Source organism: Myotis yumanensis, unplaced genomic scaffold (assembly GCF_028538775.1).
Source record: "Myotis yumanensis isolate MYYU_CA2020_CCGP unplaced genomic scaffold, mMyoYum1.0.hap1 SCAF_10, whole genome shotgun sequence".
In the NCBI taxonomy this organism is placed as follows: Eukaryota; Metazoa; Chordata; class Mammalia; order Chiroptera; family Vespertilionidae; genus Myotis; species Myotis yumanensis.
Window position 1 is genome coordinate 77,901,252 of NW_027223761.1, and position 19,397 is coordinate 77,920,648.

The following is a 19,397-nucleotide window of genomic DNA, read 5'->3' on the forward strand; positions in this document are numbered from 1 at the left end:
ATAGCTGCTTCCTGCTGAAAGGGGAAGATGTTTTTCTTTTGAGCCCCAAATCCTTGCTTTCTGTCCGAGGGAAGATGAGGCCTGGGCACAGAGGAGGCTGTGATTGTGTTTGGGCATGGTATTTCATGAGTACAAGTAGAGACAAACTGTGTTATAAATTTTAGTATTATTGAGGCAAAAGCTAGAATGAAACACTCCAATGTGTTGATTACAAACATCTGAAATACCACTGCCTTCCAGAGGGAACTATTACTCTAGGCTTGTCTACTGTCACTGACAAGATACCTGTTACTCCTGAGAATTTCCTGTTTGAACTTGGCTCTGAATCTTTGCAAGTTCCTTCCTAGAGGATACTGAAATTTCTAGAAATTTTTTTTTTTTTTTTTGGTGCCCTTGACCAGAATCTAACCTGGGACCCTTCAGTCCGAAGGCTGATGCTCTATCCACTGAGCCAAACCAGCCAGGGCTAGAATTTTATTTAGGTAGAAAACACATGTAACATATAGACAAAATACATGAAGATCATACATACTATTTAAATTATAAATTTTTCCTTTGCTTCCAATGACTTCTAACAAGGCTAGAAAAGGGGAGAGAAGTTCCTAAATACCAAGCAGGAAGATCAGCTCAGACTTTCAGTGATAGTGTCAGGGACTATGAATGAGTGGTGGAAACAAAGTCTAGGCTCCAATCTAAGGACTTAAGCAACATGAGAGAGCCCAGGCGGGGTTGCTTTAGCTTACTAGGAGAGAAGGGGTCCCTTTGAGCAATCAATGTTTCAGTATTTTATGTTATTTTAAAGTATTTAGATGTTTATCATTTAACCCAGCAATGCTCCAAAGGCTTTAAGTTACCAAGGACTTTGGAAAGTTATGTATAGGCATTTGAGGCAGGAGAAAAGATGGGAGGAGGAGGGAACAGGCCCTATAGCCTCTTCTAGGACTGCAGCTTCCAGACCTCCAGCCACTTGGATATAAAACTGCCACATTTTTTCCCTAGAGATAACATGCTAAGGTTTGGTTAATAATGAGTTCTGCTTCTGATACAGCAGGACTGTTAAGTCAGTATTTGTAGTTTTGCAATAAAGAAAGTTGTTCTTTGGGTAGGAGGAAGTGAGAAGGCGCTGAGGTGAGAGCAGTTTTCTGAGAATTAAAGGGTGAGAATGCTGGCCTTGGGATCTAAAGGCTCAGTGAGGGGTCCCTTTGCTGCATGATAGAGCTGCTTTGTGAGAAGACTAATTAGGAACCCAGAGGCGAAAGTACCAGTGAGCCTGAGAAAGGAGAGTATTTCTTTTTTTTTTTTTTTTTTTTAAATATATTTTATTGATTTTTTACAGAGAAGAAGGGAGAGAGATAGAGAGTTAGAAACATCGATGAGAGAGAAACATCGATCAGCTGCCTCCTGCACATCTCCTACTGGGGATGTGCCCGCAACCCAGGTACATGCCCTTGACCGGAATCGAACCTGGGACCTTTCAGTCTGCAGGCCGATGCTCTATCCACTGAGCCAAACCGGTTTCGGCAAGGAGAGTATTTCTTATCTAGAGGAGGGGACAGTCATGGAGGAGGTAAGGCGTTATGGTCTGAGGCAATGGCTATACTTTGTGGAGTGAGAGTAAAACTGAGGTAGGTGACTGTGGTTCCGGACAACTGGGCTTTATGAGGGGATGCAAGGTAGTCCTGGTCAGGCACTGAGGTAGAGTGAGAAAAGAGGATAAAGGGGGTATCTAGTAAGATGCAGTGTAGAGGTGAGGTGGCTAATGGCTGTGAGACTAGTCCGTCAACCCCCCATAATAGAGACTGAGGAGGGGACAAGGGTCCCAGTGAATTCAGGGAGGGCAGAATAAGTGGCCCAGTGTCACTTAAAAAGGAGATCGGCTTACCTGCCGCCACAGTCATTACCCGAGGCTCTGTCCTGGTGATGTAAGTCTGTGGGGCCTTGTCAGGACCTGGGCTGCTTCAGTCTTCAGTGGCCAGTCCCAGGAGGTCTGGGAGCTCCAAACCGGATCCAAAGGGCGGCCTTGCTGGACTGGCTGAGGTCCAACCTGGAGGGGCCAGGCTACAGTCTGATTTCCAGTGGCCTTTCCTTCCATACCTTGGGCAGGACCAGGTGGGGTCTCGGGTTTGAGCAGGACTTGGCCCAATGTCCTTCCTTGTTTCATTTGAAGCAGGGCCCAGAGGAGGCTTAGCCCCTGACTTACTCTTGGTTGGAGGACCGGCACTTCATTTGGGGTTCATGAGAGCGATGCTAGGAGCTGAAAGGCCTCCATCTGGGCACGAGCCTTGGTCTGATCTCGCCTTTGTTTTTGGATTTAGGTCTCCTTGTCTCTACTATTAAAGACCTTAAAGGCCCGGTTAACGAGGACTTTTTAAAGGGTTTGTGGACCTGTGTCTATTTTTTGAAGTTTGTGGCGTATGTCAGGACTGATTGGGATATAAAAAGGGTTTTCAAAAGAAGGGTTCCCTCTGGGGAGGTGGGATCTAGGGTGGTAAACTTCTGTAAGGCCTCCGTGAGGGGGGAGGGGAAGAGAGCTGGGTTTTTGTCTGGAATCTGAGTGATTTTATTGAGTTTATCATAGTTGACTGCCTTATGAGCAGCCTTTTTGAGTCTGGCAATGAGATGGGATTATATGGTTACAAAACTGGCGCACTGCAGAATTAACCTCATATTCCCTTCTTGGGTCAATTCGGCGCATCATGTTAAGGCTAACCAGGTTCGCCACTGTGTCCTGTTTTTGGAGGGCCTCGGCCTGGTTCTGAGCTGCTAGCCAGAACCATTCCTTCTCCTCTGGGGTTAGAGAGGAGGACAGGAGGACATAGATGTTGTGCCAGGTCAGGTCATAGGGCTGGGTCATGTACTCCAGTCCCTTGGTAAAAGTGGTTGGGTCAGTGGAAAAAGACCCTAGTCTTTTTTCAACCTGGGTAAGGTCAGACACAGAGATTGGGATGTGGACCTGGACTGTGCCCTCAGTTCCTGCTCCCTCCCTCAGGAGTAGAATGGTCATGGGGATAGAGGTGGCTGTAGAGGAAGGCAGTCTTTGGGTGGCTCGAGAGCGAGTGTTAGGTGGGAAAAAGACTGTATTTTAACTCAAGTTGTCGGGATTTGGGCTCTCAGGGGTGGTGGGAGAAGTGGTCACTGGGTCAAAAGTAGATTCAGCATCAGAAGTGTTCAGGGTATGTTGTTTTGCATGAAGGAGAAGGACCTGGTAGGTAGAGCAGGACTGACAGAGAGAGGGATGGGACAGAAGGGTGAAAAAGCCTGGGACGTAGGGAATCTCCGACCACTTTCTATCTCAGGACAACAATTATCTAAGTCTCACAATGTGATAAATTGAAACTGCTGTTTTCAGAGACTCATTATCTAGTTTATATTGTGGCCAAACAGTGTTACAAAAGAAAATGAGGCGCTTGGGCCTGATCTACCCCTGAGTCTAACGTGGTTGAGATTTGTAAGGACACAGCCAAGAGGGGCCGTTTTAGGGGATGGGGAGGGAGTGTTCACCATGGTAAGAATAGTGTGGTCCACATGAGGGGAAGGGTGAGTGACAGACCACAAATCCAAAGGTGGCTGTTTAGGGCGGATGTCCTCACTGCTAAACAAATCACCACGAGAAGCGAGGGTGACCCTCTAGACTGGGTGCCCCCAGTCCCGAAGGACCCAAAGCCGAACAGCTGAGGGCTCTTCTGGCCTAGCGCTAGGACTTTCGAGACGAGAGGACTTTCAAGAAGTCAGTGAGAGTGAGTGGACAGAAGACTCCAGATGAGGGAAGTTGTGGAACGTCACTCACCTAGAGAAGATTGGCCGGTGTGGAATGGTCAGCAATGGAGAAGGAGAGGTTCCTGATCTGGCATCCTCCTTGGCTGGTTCGGGAGGGCCTGTAAGAGAGGGATTCCCAATCGAGGCCAGCAATTGAGCCACCCAAGTAGGATTTGGAGGTAAACCCAGGACGAGCTGTTGCTGCCTACTGCTCTCTGAGCAGCAAACTCCGGGTGACCGAAGCCAGGGCAATGGCTCCCTTTCCCCGTGAACCCTCCTGGGTTTTGGCACCAAATGTTAGGGTCGCCAAAGGAGATATCCATGAGGCCAAAAGTGGTAAAGAATTATAACTTTATTAGGTCATCTGGGAACCCAATGGGCTGAGCACCCAACTGGCGCCAGCACCCAGGTATGGGGAGTCGGAGGTTTTAAAGGACTCTAGGCGGGCTTTTTGGGGGAACTCTCTGGGTTGGTTGGATCCTGGGGAAGTCTGGAGGGGAAAGACAATGGTCTTAGCAAGTGGAATGTGGTCTAAGTGAAAGGGAATTTCGGTTGTGAAATGTTCTAAAGGTCAGTTTCCCAGAGGTATCAATTCAATTATTTGATCAGACCTATCAGAAACTAAAATAATTTCCTGAAAAAACAATATCTATTTGCAAGAATAGATATTTGCAAGAATTAAAGAGAGAGGGATTGTTTTCTATTAAAGCTTAGCATCTTTAATTAATAGATGACTTCCTTTCTCTCTGGTCACTCTGATTTTTCTTCTCAGGCTCAGATTTCTATAATTTGTTAAGGAAAAGGCCAGTCAAGCTTCATAGCACTACCTCCAACCGGCAGTCAGGAGAGGACTTTGTAAAAACTTACTTCTCGGGGACCTAACAAACTCCATTTAGGAAATGTGTTGTTAACTAGTAATTAAATCCAGAGAAAACATATATTTCTGTTTTGAAAATAAGAGCTTCTATTTGTTTTCTGTCACCCAAAAGATTATTTGTAAAGAATACAAGGTATATATCTTGGCTGGTTTGGTTCAGTGGATAGAGTGTCAGCCAGGTTCGATTCTGGTCAAGGGCACATGCCCAGGTTGTAGGCTCAATCCCCAGTGAGGGGCGTGCAGGAGGCAGCCAATCAATGATTCTCTCTCATCATTGATGTTTCTATCTCTCTCTCACTCTCCCTTCCTCTCTAAAGTCAATTAAAAAAAGAAAAGAATACAAGATATAAATGTCTCCAATGAATTTGGCCTGGGTCAGGGCCTCTGTTCCTGAATAGTCTCAGTCACTGCATTTCGTTAGGAAGAACTGAGCTTTTCCAAAAGGTAACACACAGTTGAACTTGCCTCCTTCCTTAGGGTACCCCACATCCCTCTTATTCCTCCCCTTAGAGTTTCTAGTGTTATGGGTTTGATTTCTAATCTTATTTTGCTGTGTAAGCTGCAAAAGTGTCAGGTTTTTCTGACTGTTCTCTGCCTTCTGATTACCCTTTTAAGCAATGCTGATTGCAGGAAATGGCTGTGGTGCAAGGCGGTGCCACAGTGATTAGAACCCGTGGTGTCATTGCCTGCCTGATTGAAGTAATCACACAGAGGGGAAGAGCAGATGGAATGCTCCCAAATGTGCAGAGGAGACTGTTTCTCATCATTTGGGTTTAAGGATTTTGAGTTAAAGAATCAAAGTTAATGTGAGTTAAGGCTTGTGTTTTTAGTCATTTTGTTTCATTCTTAATCTTCAAAACTTCTTCAGAACTTCTGGGTCTCTGAATGTTGTTTTTCTAAGGAAAATAGGTTTTGCTATTTACCAAACACAAGGTCCCCTGTGTACTAGTACTTGAGTATAAAATCGTGGCTGAGCATATCAACGGAAAAGATACTAGAATGTAAATGGGATGAGCAGGTGAGAAGGAAATGGGAAAGGCCTCAATAGCTCAGTTCTGCAAGCCTGCCCCTCCCCACCCCCCTTCAGATGCCATGGGAAGTCCAGGTTGTCACCTGTACTTCTGACCATTGGAAGTTCCAACAGCCCCCTCCTTAGGTTCAATTAATTGGCTAGAGCAGCTCACAGAACTCTGAGAAACATGTATTGGGTTTACCAGTTTATTATAAAGAATACAAGTGAATACCCAAATCCAAGAGATGCATAGATGTACGTGGGAAGGGGCTCGGAGCCCCTATGCTGTCCCCACACCACGTGCTCACCAACCTTTTGGATTTTTATGGAGGCTTCATTTAATAGGCTTGATTGGTTAAATCATTGGCCATTGGTGATTGAACCTTATTGCCAGCCCTTTTCTCCTCCCCTGAGGTCAGAGTTCAGGGGGTAGGACTGAAATTTCTGACCCCCTAATCCAGTGATGGCGAACCTGTGACATTCATTTTTTTGGTTGATTTTTCTTTGTTAAATAGCATTTAAATATATAAAATAAATATCAAAAATATAAATCTTTGTTTTACTATGCTTGCAAATATAAAAAAAATTTCTATATGTGATACTGCACCAGAGTTAAGTTAGGGTTTTTCAAAATGCTGACACGCCGAGCTCAAAAGGTTCGCCATCACTGCCCTAATCTAGGGATGGGCAAACTTTTTGACTCCAGGGCCACAATGGGTTCTTAAACTGGACCAGAAAGCCGGAACAAAAGCATGGATGGAGTGTTTGTGTGAACTAATATAAATTCAAAGTAAACATCATTACATAAAAGGGTAAGGTCTTTTTTTTTTTAGGCCCGCGGGCCGTAGTTTGCCCACGGCTGGCCTAATCACAAGATTGGTTTCCCTGGCAGCCAGTCCTGAACCTCTGGTTATCTAGGGGCTTTCCCAAAGTCCCCTAATTAACATAACAAAAGACACTTTATCACTCTCATCACTTAGGAAATTCCAAGGGCTTAGGAGTTCTGTGCCTGGTAGGGGGATGAAGACCAAATATAGATTTCTTATTGTACATCAGAATATCACCACTAACCTATTTAAATTATTTGGTTGTTCTGAAAAAGTATTAGTCCCATTTGGGCATGGCTATTTGAATTAGATATACTTATCCGTACATAAAATACAGCTTAATGTTCTGAAACTTGATTTTTGTCTAAGTCATGACCAATCCCATTGTCTTCCCATCTTCTGTTCTTGTGAGCATGGAAAGAGTGGGCTGTGGAATCTCTCTAACTCACGGCATTGGATCACCAGCATTACTCAAATGGAGATTGTTATGAGCCAACACTGTAATAGGTGTCAAAGGCATCCACTGATGATTTCTTATGTCTTTGTCTCCCTCAGGTACAGAACCATGGCATTTCTATTTAATTAATGGATTTCTGAATTTTAATGTAGTCTTTGCTTTGGCTCTCCTGGTCTTACCACTGACTTCTCTTATGGAATACCTACTGCAGAGATTTCATGGTGAGTGGCACAAGGGATGATAGGTTTTTTGGGAGGGAAGAGCAAGTAACAATGTATACCAAGAAATGAAAAATCAACAATGAAGATTTTAAAAAAAGAAATGAAAAAGAATCTGCTTATTTATTCTCCATTTTCTCCCTTTGGAAATGGTTGATTTATTGAATTTCTATCTGTATGTGTGGATTATTTAGACTCCTGTGAAGATGTGGTGAATAATTGCAAATTAAGCTGACAAGGAGGAGCTTTATATCCCTTAGAGTGAGGCAGTCAGTATAATTTACAGACCACCCTGGGAGGTAAAAAAGCTTATAAAATCTCAGAAGATAAACGTATGTTATGCCCAGATTTCAAGATCCCCATTAGACCACACCAGGGAGCCAGCCGAGTCCGATGCAAAAGCAGAGAGTCTTTTATTTGAACTAGTTCGGCTTCCCGACCACACTCACCGATGCAACAGTAAGCCAAGTGGCAGAGAAAGAGAACTTTGTGTGGAGAGAGGTTTTATAGGGGGGCTGGAGTAAGGGGAGGAGAAAGGACTGTGGGCCCTGCTGATTGGCCAGGTGCAAGTCGGTGTCTTGTTCCTGGGTGTGGCTAGCCAGAGGCTTAGGCTTCCGGGAAGAAGCTCCTTGCCAAGCACATGGCTGCCCCAAAATGGAGGACACAGGGTAAGATGGAGGGCGTAGTCCTTGCCCTTTCACCTACTTGATTAAGTCTCCTGTTTTTTAAAGAAGTGTTAACATGGTAGATTGTTTAAGATAATCAGTGCTAGAGGCAAACATTCTTTGGGAAATCATTTCCACCCAAAATCTGAAAACTAAGCCATATAGGGAGTCCCCCGAATTAGATACCAAAGTGAGAGAAGCTTTGGACTCTGCTCTTTTGTTCTGTTTTGCTTCCCTTTGCCTTATTGTGAAAAGTTTAGGTTGTCATTTGTTTTGCTTGCTCTACTTCACAGCCAGCGTTTTCTCAAGTCATACTTACGATATCTAGTGCTATAGTTTCTCTTATGGAAGACAGAATTGAGTAGAAATTAAAATGTGATTTGGAAAGAGTTTTATTTCAGACTTTTCAGTCTGATTTGGTTGCCATGTGATTAATCCTTCCACTCCACCCCTTGTTCTGCTTTTCTACTATTAATGGTTTTGGAAGAGTTTATTGTACTATAAGAATAGAATAGGAAAGCAGCCTTCAGAGTCACTTTTGTTTTGTGTGAGGACTTTTGTTTTAACATAACCATAATGCCATAACAAAATTAAGAAATTGCTTAATATCATCTAAAATCAACTTGATATTCAGATTTTCTTCATTATCTGAAAAATAGCTTTTTACAGTTAGTTTGTTTAAAGGAGGGTCTAAATACAAGTCATATACTGAATTTAGTATTATGTTTCTTAAGCTTTTTAAAAGGTCCCCCACGCTCACCTCTTTTTTTTTTTTTTAAATATATTTTATTGATTTTTTTACAGAGAGGAAGGGAGAGGGACAGAGAGTCAGAAACATCGATGAGAGAGAAGCATCAATCAGCTGCCTCCTGCACACCCCCCACCGGGGATGTGCCTGCAACCAAAGTACATGCCCCTGACCGGAATTGAACCTGGGACCCTTTAGTCCCCAGGCCGACACTCTATCCACTGAGCCAAACCGGCTAGGGCATCACCTCTTTATTTCCTGAAGATTTCTAAGGAAATTAGGTCATTCATATTGTAGTGTTCCACATATGTGGTTATTTATTTATTTATTTATTTGTTTGTTTGTTTGTTTTTTAGATTCTTTATTAGTTAAGGTATTACAAATGTGTCCTCATCCCCCCATTTAACCCCCATCCTCCCTCCCTCCCCCCACTCATGCTCTCATCTCCCTGTTGTCCATGTCCATTGGTTTGGCTTATATGCATGCATACAAGTCCTTTGGTTGATCTCTTCCCCTTGCCCCCTCCCTCCCATACTTTCCCTCTGGGGATTAATAGTCTGATCGCTGTTTCTCTTTCTTTGGATCTGTCCCTGTTCACCAGTCTATGTTGTTCTCTATATTCTACAAATGAGTGAAATCATGAGGTATTTATCTTTCTCTGTATGGCTTATTTCACTTAGCATAATGCTCTCCAGTTCCATCCATGCTGTTGCAAAAGGCAAGAGTTCCTTCTTTTTTACCGCAGCGTAGTATTTCATTGCGTAGATGTACCACAGTTTTTTAATCCACTCATTTGTTAATCACAAAAAATAATTTATGCTTGTGGAAAATTTGGAAATGCTTGTAATCTATATAATAAAGGCTAATATGCAAATAGACCAAATGGCAGAACGACTGGTCGCTATGACGTGCACTGACCACCAGGGGGCAGATGCTCAACACAGAAACTGCCCCCTGGTGGTCAGTGTGACAGAAGCTGGGCTGGCAAGTGTAGTGGCGGTGGTGGGAGTCTCTCCTGCCTCCGTGGCAGCGCTATGGATGTCTGACTGCTGGCTGGGAGCAGGCCTAAGCCATCAGTTGGACATCCCCCGAGGGCTCCTGGACTGCGAGGGGGCACAGGCCGGGCTGAGGGACTCCCCTGAGTGCACGAATTTTGTGTACCGGGCCTCTAGTGTAAATATAAAAACAGTATAGTAAGCTGTTTTCTACAGTATGAATCCAATTTTGGTTTAAAAATGTATAATAACACACATATCCACCTAGTAAGAAAGTAAGTGCTTTCTGTTTTTAGTTATACTTTTTTTTGCCTATTTTATAATAGGAACAGTACTTTTTACAAAGAAAAAACAGGAAAATATAAAGAAGTAGGAAATAAATGATCCATATATTTCATCATGCAGTACAACTGTGATTATGATTTTGCATATTATATGGGGGACATTTCAAAATTTTAGGTCATATTTAAAAATATATTTGTTCACCTTTGAGATACAGAATAGAAAAAGATTGTTTACTTGTACTTATTTTCTTTTTTTTCATTTTATTTTATTTTATTTTATTTTTTTATTAAATCTTTATTGTTCAGATTACATTTGTTCCTCTTTTTTCCCCTCCCATAACTCCCCTCCTCCCAGTTCCCACCCCACCCTCCGCCCTCACTCCCCACCCACTGTCCTCATCCATAGGTACACGATTTTTGTCCAGCCTCTTCCCTCATCTCCCATTCCCCTTTCCCCCCCAAGAATAGTCAGTCCATTCCCTTTCTATGTCCCTGATTCATTGTAATCACCAGTTCATTCTGTACATCAGATTATTTATTCAATTGATTCTTAGATTCACTTGTTGATAGATGCATGTTTTTTTTTCTTTATTAAATTTTTATTGTTCAGATTACATTTGTTCCTCTCCCCCCCCCCCCATAACTCCCCTCCTTCCAGTTCCCGCCCCACCCTCCGCCCTCACTCCCCACCCACTGTCCTCATCCATAGGTGCACGATTTTTGTCCAGTCTCTTCCCGAATCTCCCATTCCCCTATCCCCCCCAAGAATAGTCAGTCCATTCCCTTTCTATGTCCCTGATTCATTATAATCACCAGTTCATTCTGTACATCAGATTATTTATTCACTTGATTCTTAGATTCACTTGTTGATAGATGCATGTTTGTTGTTCACAATTTGTATCTTTACCTTTTTCTTCTTCCTCTTCTTAAAGGATACCTTTCAGTATTTCGTATAATACTGGTTTAGTGGTGATGAACTCCTTTAGCTTTTCCTTGTCTGTGAAGCTCTTTATCTGACCTTCAATTCTGAATGATAGCTTTGCTGGATAAAGTAATCTTGGTTGTAGGTTCTTGGTATTCAGCACTTTGAATATTTCTTGCCATTCCCTTCTGGCCTGCAAAGTTTCTGTTGAGAAATCAGCTGACAGTCGTATGGGTATTCCCTTGTAGGTAATTGAGTCTCTTTCTCTTGCTGCTTTTAAGATTCTCTCTTTGTCTTTTGCTGTTGGCATTTTAATTATGATGTGTCTTGGTGTGGTCCTCTTTGGATTCCTTTTGTTTGGGGTTCTCTGCGCTTCTTGGACCTGTAAGTCCATTTCTTTCACCAGGTGGGGGAAGTTTTCTGCCATTATTTCTTGAAATAGGTTTTCAATATCTTGCTGTCTCTCATCTTCTGGCACCCCAATAATTCTGATATTATTCCTCTTGAAACTGTCCCAGAGGCTCCTTACACTATCTTCATACTTTCGGATTCTTTTTTCATTTTGCTTTTCCAGTTGGGTGTTTTTTGTCAAATCTTTGGTTTGATTCTTGTGCTCCTCTGGTCTGCTATTGGGTATAATATTCTTTATTTCAGTCCGTGTATGCTTACTTTCTAATTTCTTTATCGTAGCATCGAGGGTCTCATTAGTTTTCGTGAGGCTCTGCTCAAGTTTATAGCAAGCCCTCAAAATTGCGATTTTTAGCTCCATATCCTCCATTTCTGTCATGTTTTTTTGTCTCCGCATCTTTTATGCTTTCTTGGTGCACCCCCTTGTGGTCTTTGTGCGCAGTCTTGTTCTAGCCAAGCCTTAATTGTTGTAGTTAACACTAGAGGGATTTGACCATCAGGCCGACTGGCTGTAGGAATCAGCTGTGTGGAAAACTTCAGTCCTCTGTGGAGGCGCTAATCCAGCCTTTGCCTGAGGCGATCGGCAAATGGCTCTGCGCAGGGCTTGGGCGGGGCGGGCTCAACAGGGCGGGGGGAGGGAGCAGCTATGGCTGCTCTCAGTCTGTCTCCAGGGGCTCTGCCTCTCTGTCCCTGCAACCGCTGCAAACCTCGGAGGGACCGTAGCCAGACAGTCCCGCTTCTCCCGTTTGAGTCAGGGTCCCTAGAGACTCGCCCGGATCTGTAGCCCAGAGTCTGAGACTCCCTCCTGATTGAAAATGACAACCGCACCCTCAGCCACCAGCCCGCTTTGCGCACGCACCTCCGCACCTTTGTATTTTCCACACTACGCCTCCTCTGAGCCTCGGTTTGCTGTTGTCTTTCCTTCTAGTTGAAGAGTCTCTCCTCAGCCAGCCTTCCTGTGGTTCTGGGTGATGTCCGTTCTGTCTTTTAGTTGTATTTTTGAAGTGGTTGTTTGCGGCAGCAGTCTCCGGTGTTTACCTATGCCGCCATCTTCTACTTGTACTTATTTTCTTTCAATTAAGAAAATTTCAACCTAAACTATTTCCTGGGAAGGGATAAATTCTAAATTATAACCTGAAATCTCATGATAAAATCTTAGAGTTGAAAATTTAAAGATAAGCTTGTTGCAGTTTAAAAATTTTTATCCTTGAGGAGTTTCTTCAAAAATACAAATAAATTAGGAGTGCTAAATTAGGCATCCTAAGGTGGATTTTAAAAGTTTATTTTAAAAATCAAATTTTAAAATTTTTATTTTTAAGTTGGATCTTAAGGACAATCTTTTCATCTGAACTTGCTCATTACAGACAAAATGGACACTAGGGGGCGCTCTCTATCTACTATTTGCTAGTGATCTATGTACTGCTCATTATCACTAACAGAAGCACAGTAGGGGGTGCCTTCAGGCTTATCACTTAGTGTTCATGTACCTAACCACAGCACCTTTCCAGCATGTGCCTGGTCTTAGTGTTCATTAAATTCCTTTAATTCTTTCATACGCTTTAAGTACATTTTGGTTCCAATTTTGGGATTCAGAATAGATGGATATTTGCAGAAGAGAAAAGAAAACTTGATCAGTAAACTCCCTTTAAGGGTGTTTTTATATTTGCTTAGAAACAAACTCTTTGTCATTTGTGGTCTGACAAAAACAGTCATGTGTTTAAGAATCCTGCTCTTTTTCTTTCCTTTAATATGTAGCTATTTGAATAGACCGTTGGTATATAAGTAAGAAGAGTAACATATTAAAAAGAACATAGGAATTAAAACCCAAAAAATGAGTTTATGTTATGCTTTTGGTTAATCTCAGGAACCTTTAGTCTTTTTTTTTTTTTTAATATATTTTATTGATTTTTTACAGAGAGGAAGGGAGAGAGATAGAGAGTTAGAAACATTGATGAGAGAGAAACATCGATCAGCTGCCTCCTGCACATCTCCTACTGGGGATGTGCCCGCAACCCAGGTACATGCCCTTGACCAGAATCGAACCTGGGACCTTTCAGTCCGCAGGCCGACGCTCTATCCACTGAGCCAAACCGGTTTCGGCAGGAACCTTTAGTCTTAGTGGCAGGACTCATTAGAGAGAGAAGGCTTTTTTTCCTTCATTCAATGTACAAATGAAGCTCTATTGCCCATTCACCTGACTTTCATTTATTCTAGCCAGATCCAGTATTGTGCCTCCCTTTCCATGTTGGATCTCTTGGGAGAGCTAAAGAGTATATACCTCTTTTTACTCAACTCCTTTATTGCATCGGAGAAAGTGTGAACACAAGAAATGAAACATTTTATGGGGTGCCCTAGGGCATATTTTCATGTTTGAGATCAAGAGAACATTGAAACTCAATATGTTATTTTCTAATATGGTGAAAGGCGGATATTTTTCTGTGTTTTACAGTTCAGAATTTAGGCCACCCATATTGGCTTACCTTGGCTCCAATGTATATTTGGTTTATAATTTTCTTCACCCAGCCTCACAAAGAAGAGCGATTTCTTTTCCCTGTATATCCACTTATATGTCTCTGTGGTGCTGTGGCCCTTTCTGCACTTCAGGTGAGTTTCAGGGAAATAGATATCTGCTTCATTCTGCTTCACTTTTTAAATTATTCCTAAAGGTTACAGGCAAATTACAAAATGCTTCCACTGAAGGTATTTAACCGTACGTTAAGCCTGATACAGATCATGTTATTAAGGCTTTATGTAGTGCTCGCTTAGCTGTTGATTGTACTCTTTTTTTGCTGATTACATATTTGCAGTGTTGATTTGCGAGTTATTTTTCTCTGTTGCCAATAAGAATCCAAGTATTCTTAAATCATTGAATGGGCCTCCCACAGAATGGTGGTACCCCAGCAGAGCTAATAGAATGTCTGCTCTTCAACAGTGAGATCAGAATAAAACCTGTTCAACTGTTTGAAATAACATCAGGCAGTTAAACCCAGTTTAGATCAATTCCCTGTTAGAATTAATCTTGAATATCTCTGTATTTATGGCCTCAGAAGCCTCCAGACTCTTTTTTGACCTCTGCTACCATTTGCAAGTGATAGGAAAGAATAATTAGGGTAAGAGGTTTTCTCTTTAACAGATTTATGGAGATATAATCACAAATCATACAGTTTACCCATTTAAAGCATACAATTCAGTGGTTTTTACTATACCCACAAATATGTGTAACCATCCGCACAGTCAATTTTAGAACATTTTCATCACCTCAGAAACTGTACTCTTTAACTGTTGTCACCCCCCTTTCTCATATCTCCCAGCCCGAGCTACCATTCATCTATTTTGTATCTCTGTAGATTTGCCTAATCTGGACATTTCATATTTTTAAAAAATAAATTGTTAGCATTTAAAGAATTAAAGAAATATCCAAATAATTTTCCTATGAAGCTACTGATATTTCATTCTTTTTTTACAAATGTATTTTATTTATTTTTTACAGAGAGGAAGGGAGAGAGATAGAGAGTTAGAAACATCAATGAGAGAAACATTGATCAGCTGCCTCCTGCACACTCCCTACTGGGGATGTGTCCACAACCAAGGTACATGCCCTTGACCGGAATCGAAACTGGGGCCCTTGAGTCCGCAGGCTGATGCTCTATCCACTGAGCAAAACTGTTTAGGGCTGAGATTTCATTCTTGAGAAACCCTCTGGCCAGGCTGACCCTAAGGTAGTCTTTATCTTAGAATTTGGAGTGGGTACCTCACTAAATGTTTGCAAGTTCTGAGACCCTTGATAGAACCTCTTTTGCTGCTTTTTCCATCTTTGTTTTGCTATGATGTCTTCTAATTGTGTATACTCTGCAAGGTATATCTTTTTTTAATAGTTTTCTTTCCTTCTAGAAATGCTACCACTTCGTGTTTCAGCGGTACCGCCTAGAGCATTACACTGTGACCTCAAACTGGCTGGCGTTAGGAACACTCTTCCTGTTTGGACTCTTATCCTTTTCTCGCTCTGTAGCCCTGTTCAGGGGTAGGTGTACTGAGAATGTCTTAATCCATACTCATGAGGCAATTCATCTTGGGTTTTGCTTAATGTGTGATGGTTAGTGCAATGCAGCTTGAGCTGGGAGGACTTTTCTATAGGGTGGCCTGTGGACTTAAATATTAAGACTGGGGTGTGTCTCTTGTATTTTAGGATTGAAGAGAAGATTGAGAATTCCTTTTAGTGTGATTACCTGTAGTTCTTTTTCTCTATTCTTAGTGATTTTTTCCCCTTCAAAGGATATCTTTTCTTTTTAAAGGATGAATTAAGGAAGTTTTAAACTTAGGATTAGATTTGGGGCTCAATTCCTGATTTATATGTTTTCTTATAATCTTTAATTTCACATAGATTCAAATGGGACATTAACATGTATCATAAGTAAATATCGGAACCTCATGTTACTTACTCATCTTTGGCTTTCACAAAACTTTCCATTTTTTTCCTTCCAGGGTATCATGGGCCCCTTGATTTGTATCCAGAATTTTACCGAATTGCTACAGACCCAACCATTCACACTGTCCCAGAAGGCCGACCTGTTAACGTCTGTGTAGGAAAAGAGTGGTATCGGTTTCCTAGCAGCTTCCTTCTGCCTGATAAGTAAGTTGTCCTTAATCCGAGTTTTAAATCAAAGAGTAAAATAGCAAATCTATGTCAATGTCTTCTTAATTTTTCTTTTTTGGCGGTATTTTTCACAAAAAGTTTTTCTGTTACCATCTCAGAGAGCTGTGGGACCTGCACTGTGCACCCATTGCCTCTGTTCATGGGATCGAATGCTGTGTTTGGTTGTGCACCCTGCACTGCCCTTAACCACAGAGCTCTGGGGAATTCTAAAACCACTTTGGGCCCTGGGCTCCTGCCAGTGGCTCTTCCTAAGGATTCATATTTAAATTTCTATAGGGATCTGATATTAATTCACTTCCAAAAGTGGTCTAGAAACTTTAGCAAGAAGAGTGTTTTTAGAGAAGAAATGTTTGTCATCTAACACTAGAAGATTCCACCTATGTATGGACACTAGGGGGAGCTGTGGTCAAGACAGCTGTGCCGCTTTCCTTTAAGCTGTCTATTGTGATAGCATTAGGTTCTGGGATTCCTTGTATTTGCTTAATTTGGATGGAGAAGAGTCCTATTTGGGGGAAAAGGGAAGTCAGTTTAAGAGTCATTTTCCTCCATTTGGGGACTGGTGTTATCTTGTGCTTGGTAAAGATCCTGTTATCAGCCATTAATAATTAAATCAATACTTATTTTTTAAGTGTTGACTTTACCTTTAGTTATAACATAGTTTCATAACTAAAGATATTTTTGAAGATTACTTAGAAACAAGTCCTTCTCCCATAGTGAGTTTTTACATTTCACTCCTTTCTCTATATACCCGATGAATTTGCTGTGATCTGGATAAGGGGTAATTGGCAATTAACTGGTGTTTCTCTGGTTGTTTGATGGTATGAACATTTGGTTACACAGTCATTGCTGAGAGCTGGTGAAATGGGTTAAGAGACCTCTAGTTTAACATTTCTCAACGAGTTTGGACTGAATTGTGACCTCTGCCTCTATGCTCCTGGGTTGAGGTTTCAGTAGAAATATCTTTTTTCCAAGTGAAATGAAATATTATTTTGGAGGGGGGGCTTGTTTATTTCAAGAACATTAGCAATATGGGCCCTCTGTGTTTTTCTTATTATCCTTATTTGTGTTTCTGACAGTTGGCAACTTCAATTCATTCCATCAGAGTTCAGGGGTCAGTTACCAAAACCTTTTGCAGAGGGACCACTGGCCACCCGACTTGTTCCTACTGACATGAACGACCAGAACCTAGAGGAGCCATCCAGATATGTAAGGGAAACATTCTCTTTTTACTACTTTGAAAGGCTCTTGGCAAACATGTTAGAACGGTGATAAAATGGGAATTTCTTAGAAAGTGTTTTCTTTGGGGTGAGGGCTATTAACAACTTTGTTGAGAAAAAATGAACAGTATCACTTTTATTTTTCCAATTACCGCCTTTATTTTCTATGTAAGACATATAACTCAATATATTTTCTGAGCTGGGCTGGAAATTTTTATTTGTTGAATTTGACTAATCATTTTAAAACACATTCTGAAACTCTTTTCATTCCTTGGTCCATTAAAATACTTGGTGGAGAACTTTCAAGTTATCAGTAGCCCTTTGACCTAACAAGTAGTATATCCTGGTTTTAGCAAATGGACAGTCAGTGAGGGCTATTTTCACAGCCCATACATGGAGCAATGTCTCTCAGGACTGCACTCTTCTACCCACTTGTCTTCACTCACTCTGAGATTCTATGTGGGTTTTATTTCAGTGTCTTTGAAAGATCACACCATTTGGTACCAGTAAAATGCTTGATTGCAGTAAAGGTGAGAGCAATAAAGATAGTACTCCTGGTTCCCAGAGTCAGTAAAATATTATTTTATAGAATTACTAGAAAGCATATTTTTGGGCACTATTGAACAATTTAAATGTCAAATACATTTTGTTTAGGTTTTCTTATGTCATATACTTGAAATGTGGAACACCAGGTCCCGGTTCCCTTCCGAAGCCACTGGCAGACACATCTGGCCTTTGTCTCCTGGGCTGGGGCTGGTTAGACTTCCAAGGAGACCCTCAGGGCTTATGAGTGAGATTCTTATTGTGTGAGCGTTAGCTATAAGCTATGAAAGTGAACATCATAAGGCACAAACTTGGTCTGGCCCTCTGAAAAGGTAAGATAATGTACGCCCCTAAGTGGCTTGTATTAGAGTTTCCTTCTAATTTAAGCCTGTAACAACATCAAGTAGCCCTGGGCAGGGTAATCTCTTATTGGTCATTCTCATTTTAGCTGAGAGCAGGCTTTGATGTACAGGGGATCGCATTACCATGGGGACACTGGATACTTAAGAGTGGGAGAATACACTATAATGGGGAAGATAAAAATTGAGTGATGTTTTAGGAAGAGCTAGCATAAGGTAGTCAAAAAGAGCATGGGCTTTGGGGTCGGGTCTGAGTTCAAATCCCAGTTCCGTTGCTTATCTTGGTGATCTTTGGCAAATTAGTTAACTTCTTTGTTTAACTAATTTCAGTTTCTATCTGGAAAATGGCAATAATGATACCTACTTTGGAATATTGTTATGAGATCAGATATTATATTTCTCTGATATATTTAGCATAGTGTTTGATACATTGATTTTCCCACAAATGTTCTTAATTAATGGCTTATGAGATGGATTAGGTATAAAGGAACCACTTAAGAGGATTTAAAATCTGCCCACATCTATTTCTCCTTCCTTACTTTTATTGTTCCCTCACCTGGTTTTTATTTCAGTCCATTCAGGCTCATCTTTGCCTTTTAAGAGAAAATAAAACGTTCACAAAGCTAGACTATATGTTCAACAATAAAATAAATCTTGGAACACTTGAAATTAAGGAAATCATACACATTATGCTTATCTTTAAAAATATCAATAAAATTAGTTAATCTCTAGTTAGACTGATCAAGAGCAAAGACACAAATTACCAATATAAGAAGTTAAAGTGGAGATATCATTATAGAACCTACAGGCATTTGTGTAATATTAAGAAAATATTATGGAATATGGAGGCCGACAGGATGGCAGAGAAGGCGAGAGTGTAACGGAGTAAAGAAGTGAGAGGGGCGTGTGTGGATATGTGTGGTGTGTGTATGGGTGGGAGAGGGACAGAGAGATTATCTCAGAAGTCCCAGGGACTGGCAGATCGGGCTTGCCTAGACGGGGAGCCCTTGTTACCCCGCAGGCACCTCCAGGCCGGCTCGGCTTTGGCACGGAAATCATTGCCTTTTCTATTCCAATGACTTTGCTTATCTGAATGACCACACTTATCTTCCTTCTGATACTAGCAACACTCTCTTCTCTGAAATCTTTCCCAACTATAAGTCCATAGTGAGCAATCCCTTTTAAGTCCCTTAAGTATTTACCTGCACAGCTCATTTAGCCATTTAATTTTGTTGTCTTATGTTATTGAGATATTTCTGATATGTATGTAATATCTTTCCCCATCAGATAGTAACTGCTATAAATAGAATCACTGTACCTTATTCTTTTCGTATTCACTACAGCATCTAGAATAGTGCTGTATATCTACTAGTTCGCCTATAGATAATTTCTTGCTTGAAGGATGAATGTTGATCATTGCTGGGCTAGTGATGTTGACTATAGTGATGTGAAGAA

General features: G+C 41.4%; 1 protein-coding gene across 6 annotated transcripts in view; it reads left to right on the forward strand.

Annotated features, from left to right (window-relative positions):
- The window catches only part of ALG9 (ALG9 alpha-1,2-mannosyltransferase), a 121,890-nt gene that overhangs the window by 43,570 nt on the left and 58,923 nt on the right, over nt 1-19,397 (forward strand). For 3 of the 6 annotated variants that reach the window (XR_011472868.1, XR_011472869.1, XM_070426067.1), the window contains exons 9-13: nt 7,028-7,150; nt 13,619-13,773; nt 15,061-15,190; nt 15,652-15,799; nt 16,900-17,029. Coding sequence is in view for 4 of the 6 variants with exons in the window: in XM_070426067.1 (XP_070282168.1) it covers nt 7,028-7,150; nt 13,619-13,773; nt 15,061-15,190; nt 15,652-15,799; nt 16,900-17,029 (686 nt within the window). In the remaining 2 variants the exon portion in view is untranslated. The remainder of the gene's footprint in view (nt 1-7,027; nt 7,151-13,618; nt 13,774-15,060; nt 15,191-15,651; nt 15,800-16,899; nt 17,030-19,397) is intronic. The other 3 variants (XM_070426068.1, XM_070426069.1, XM_070426070.1) reach the window with 2 other exon arrangements.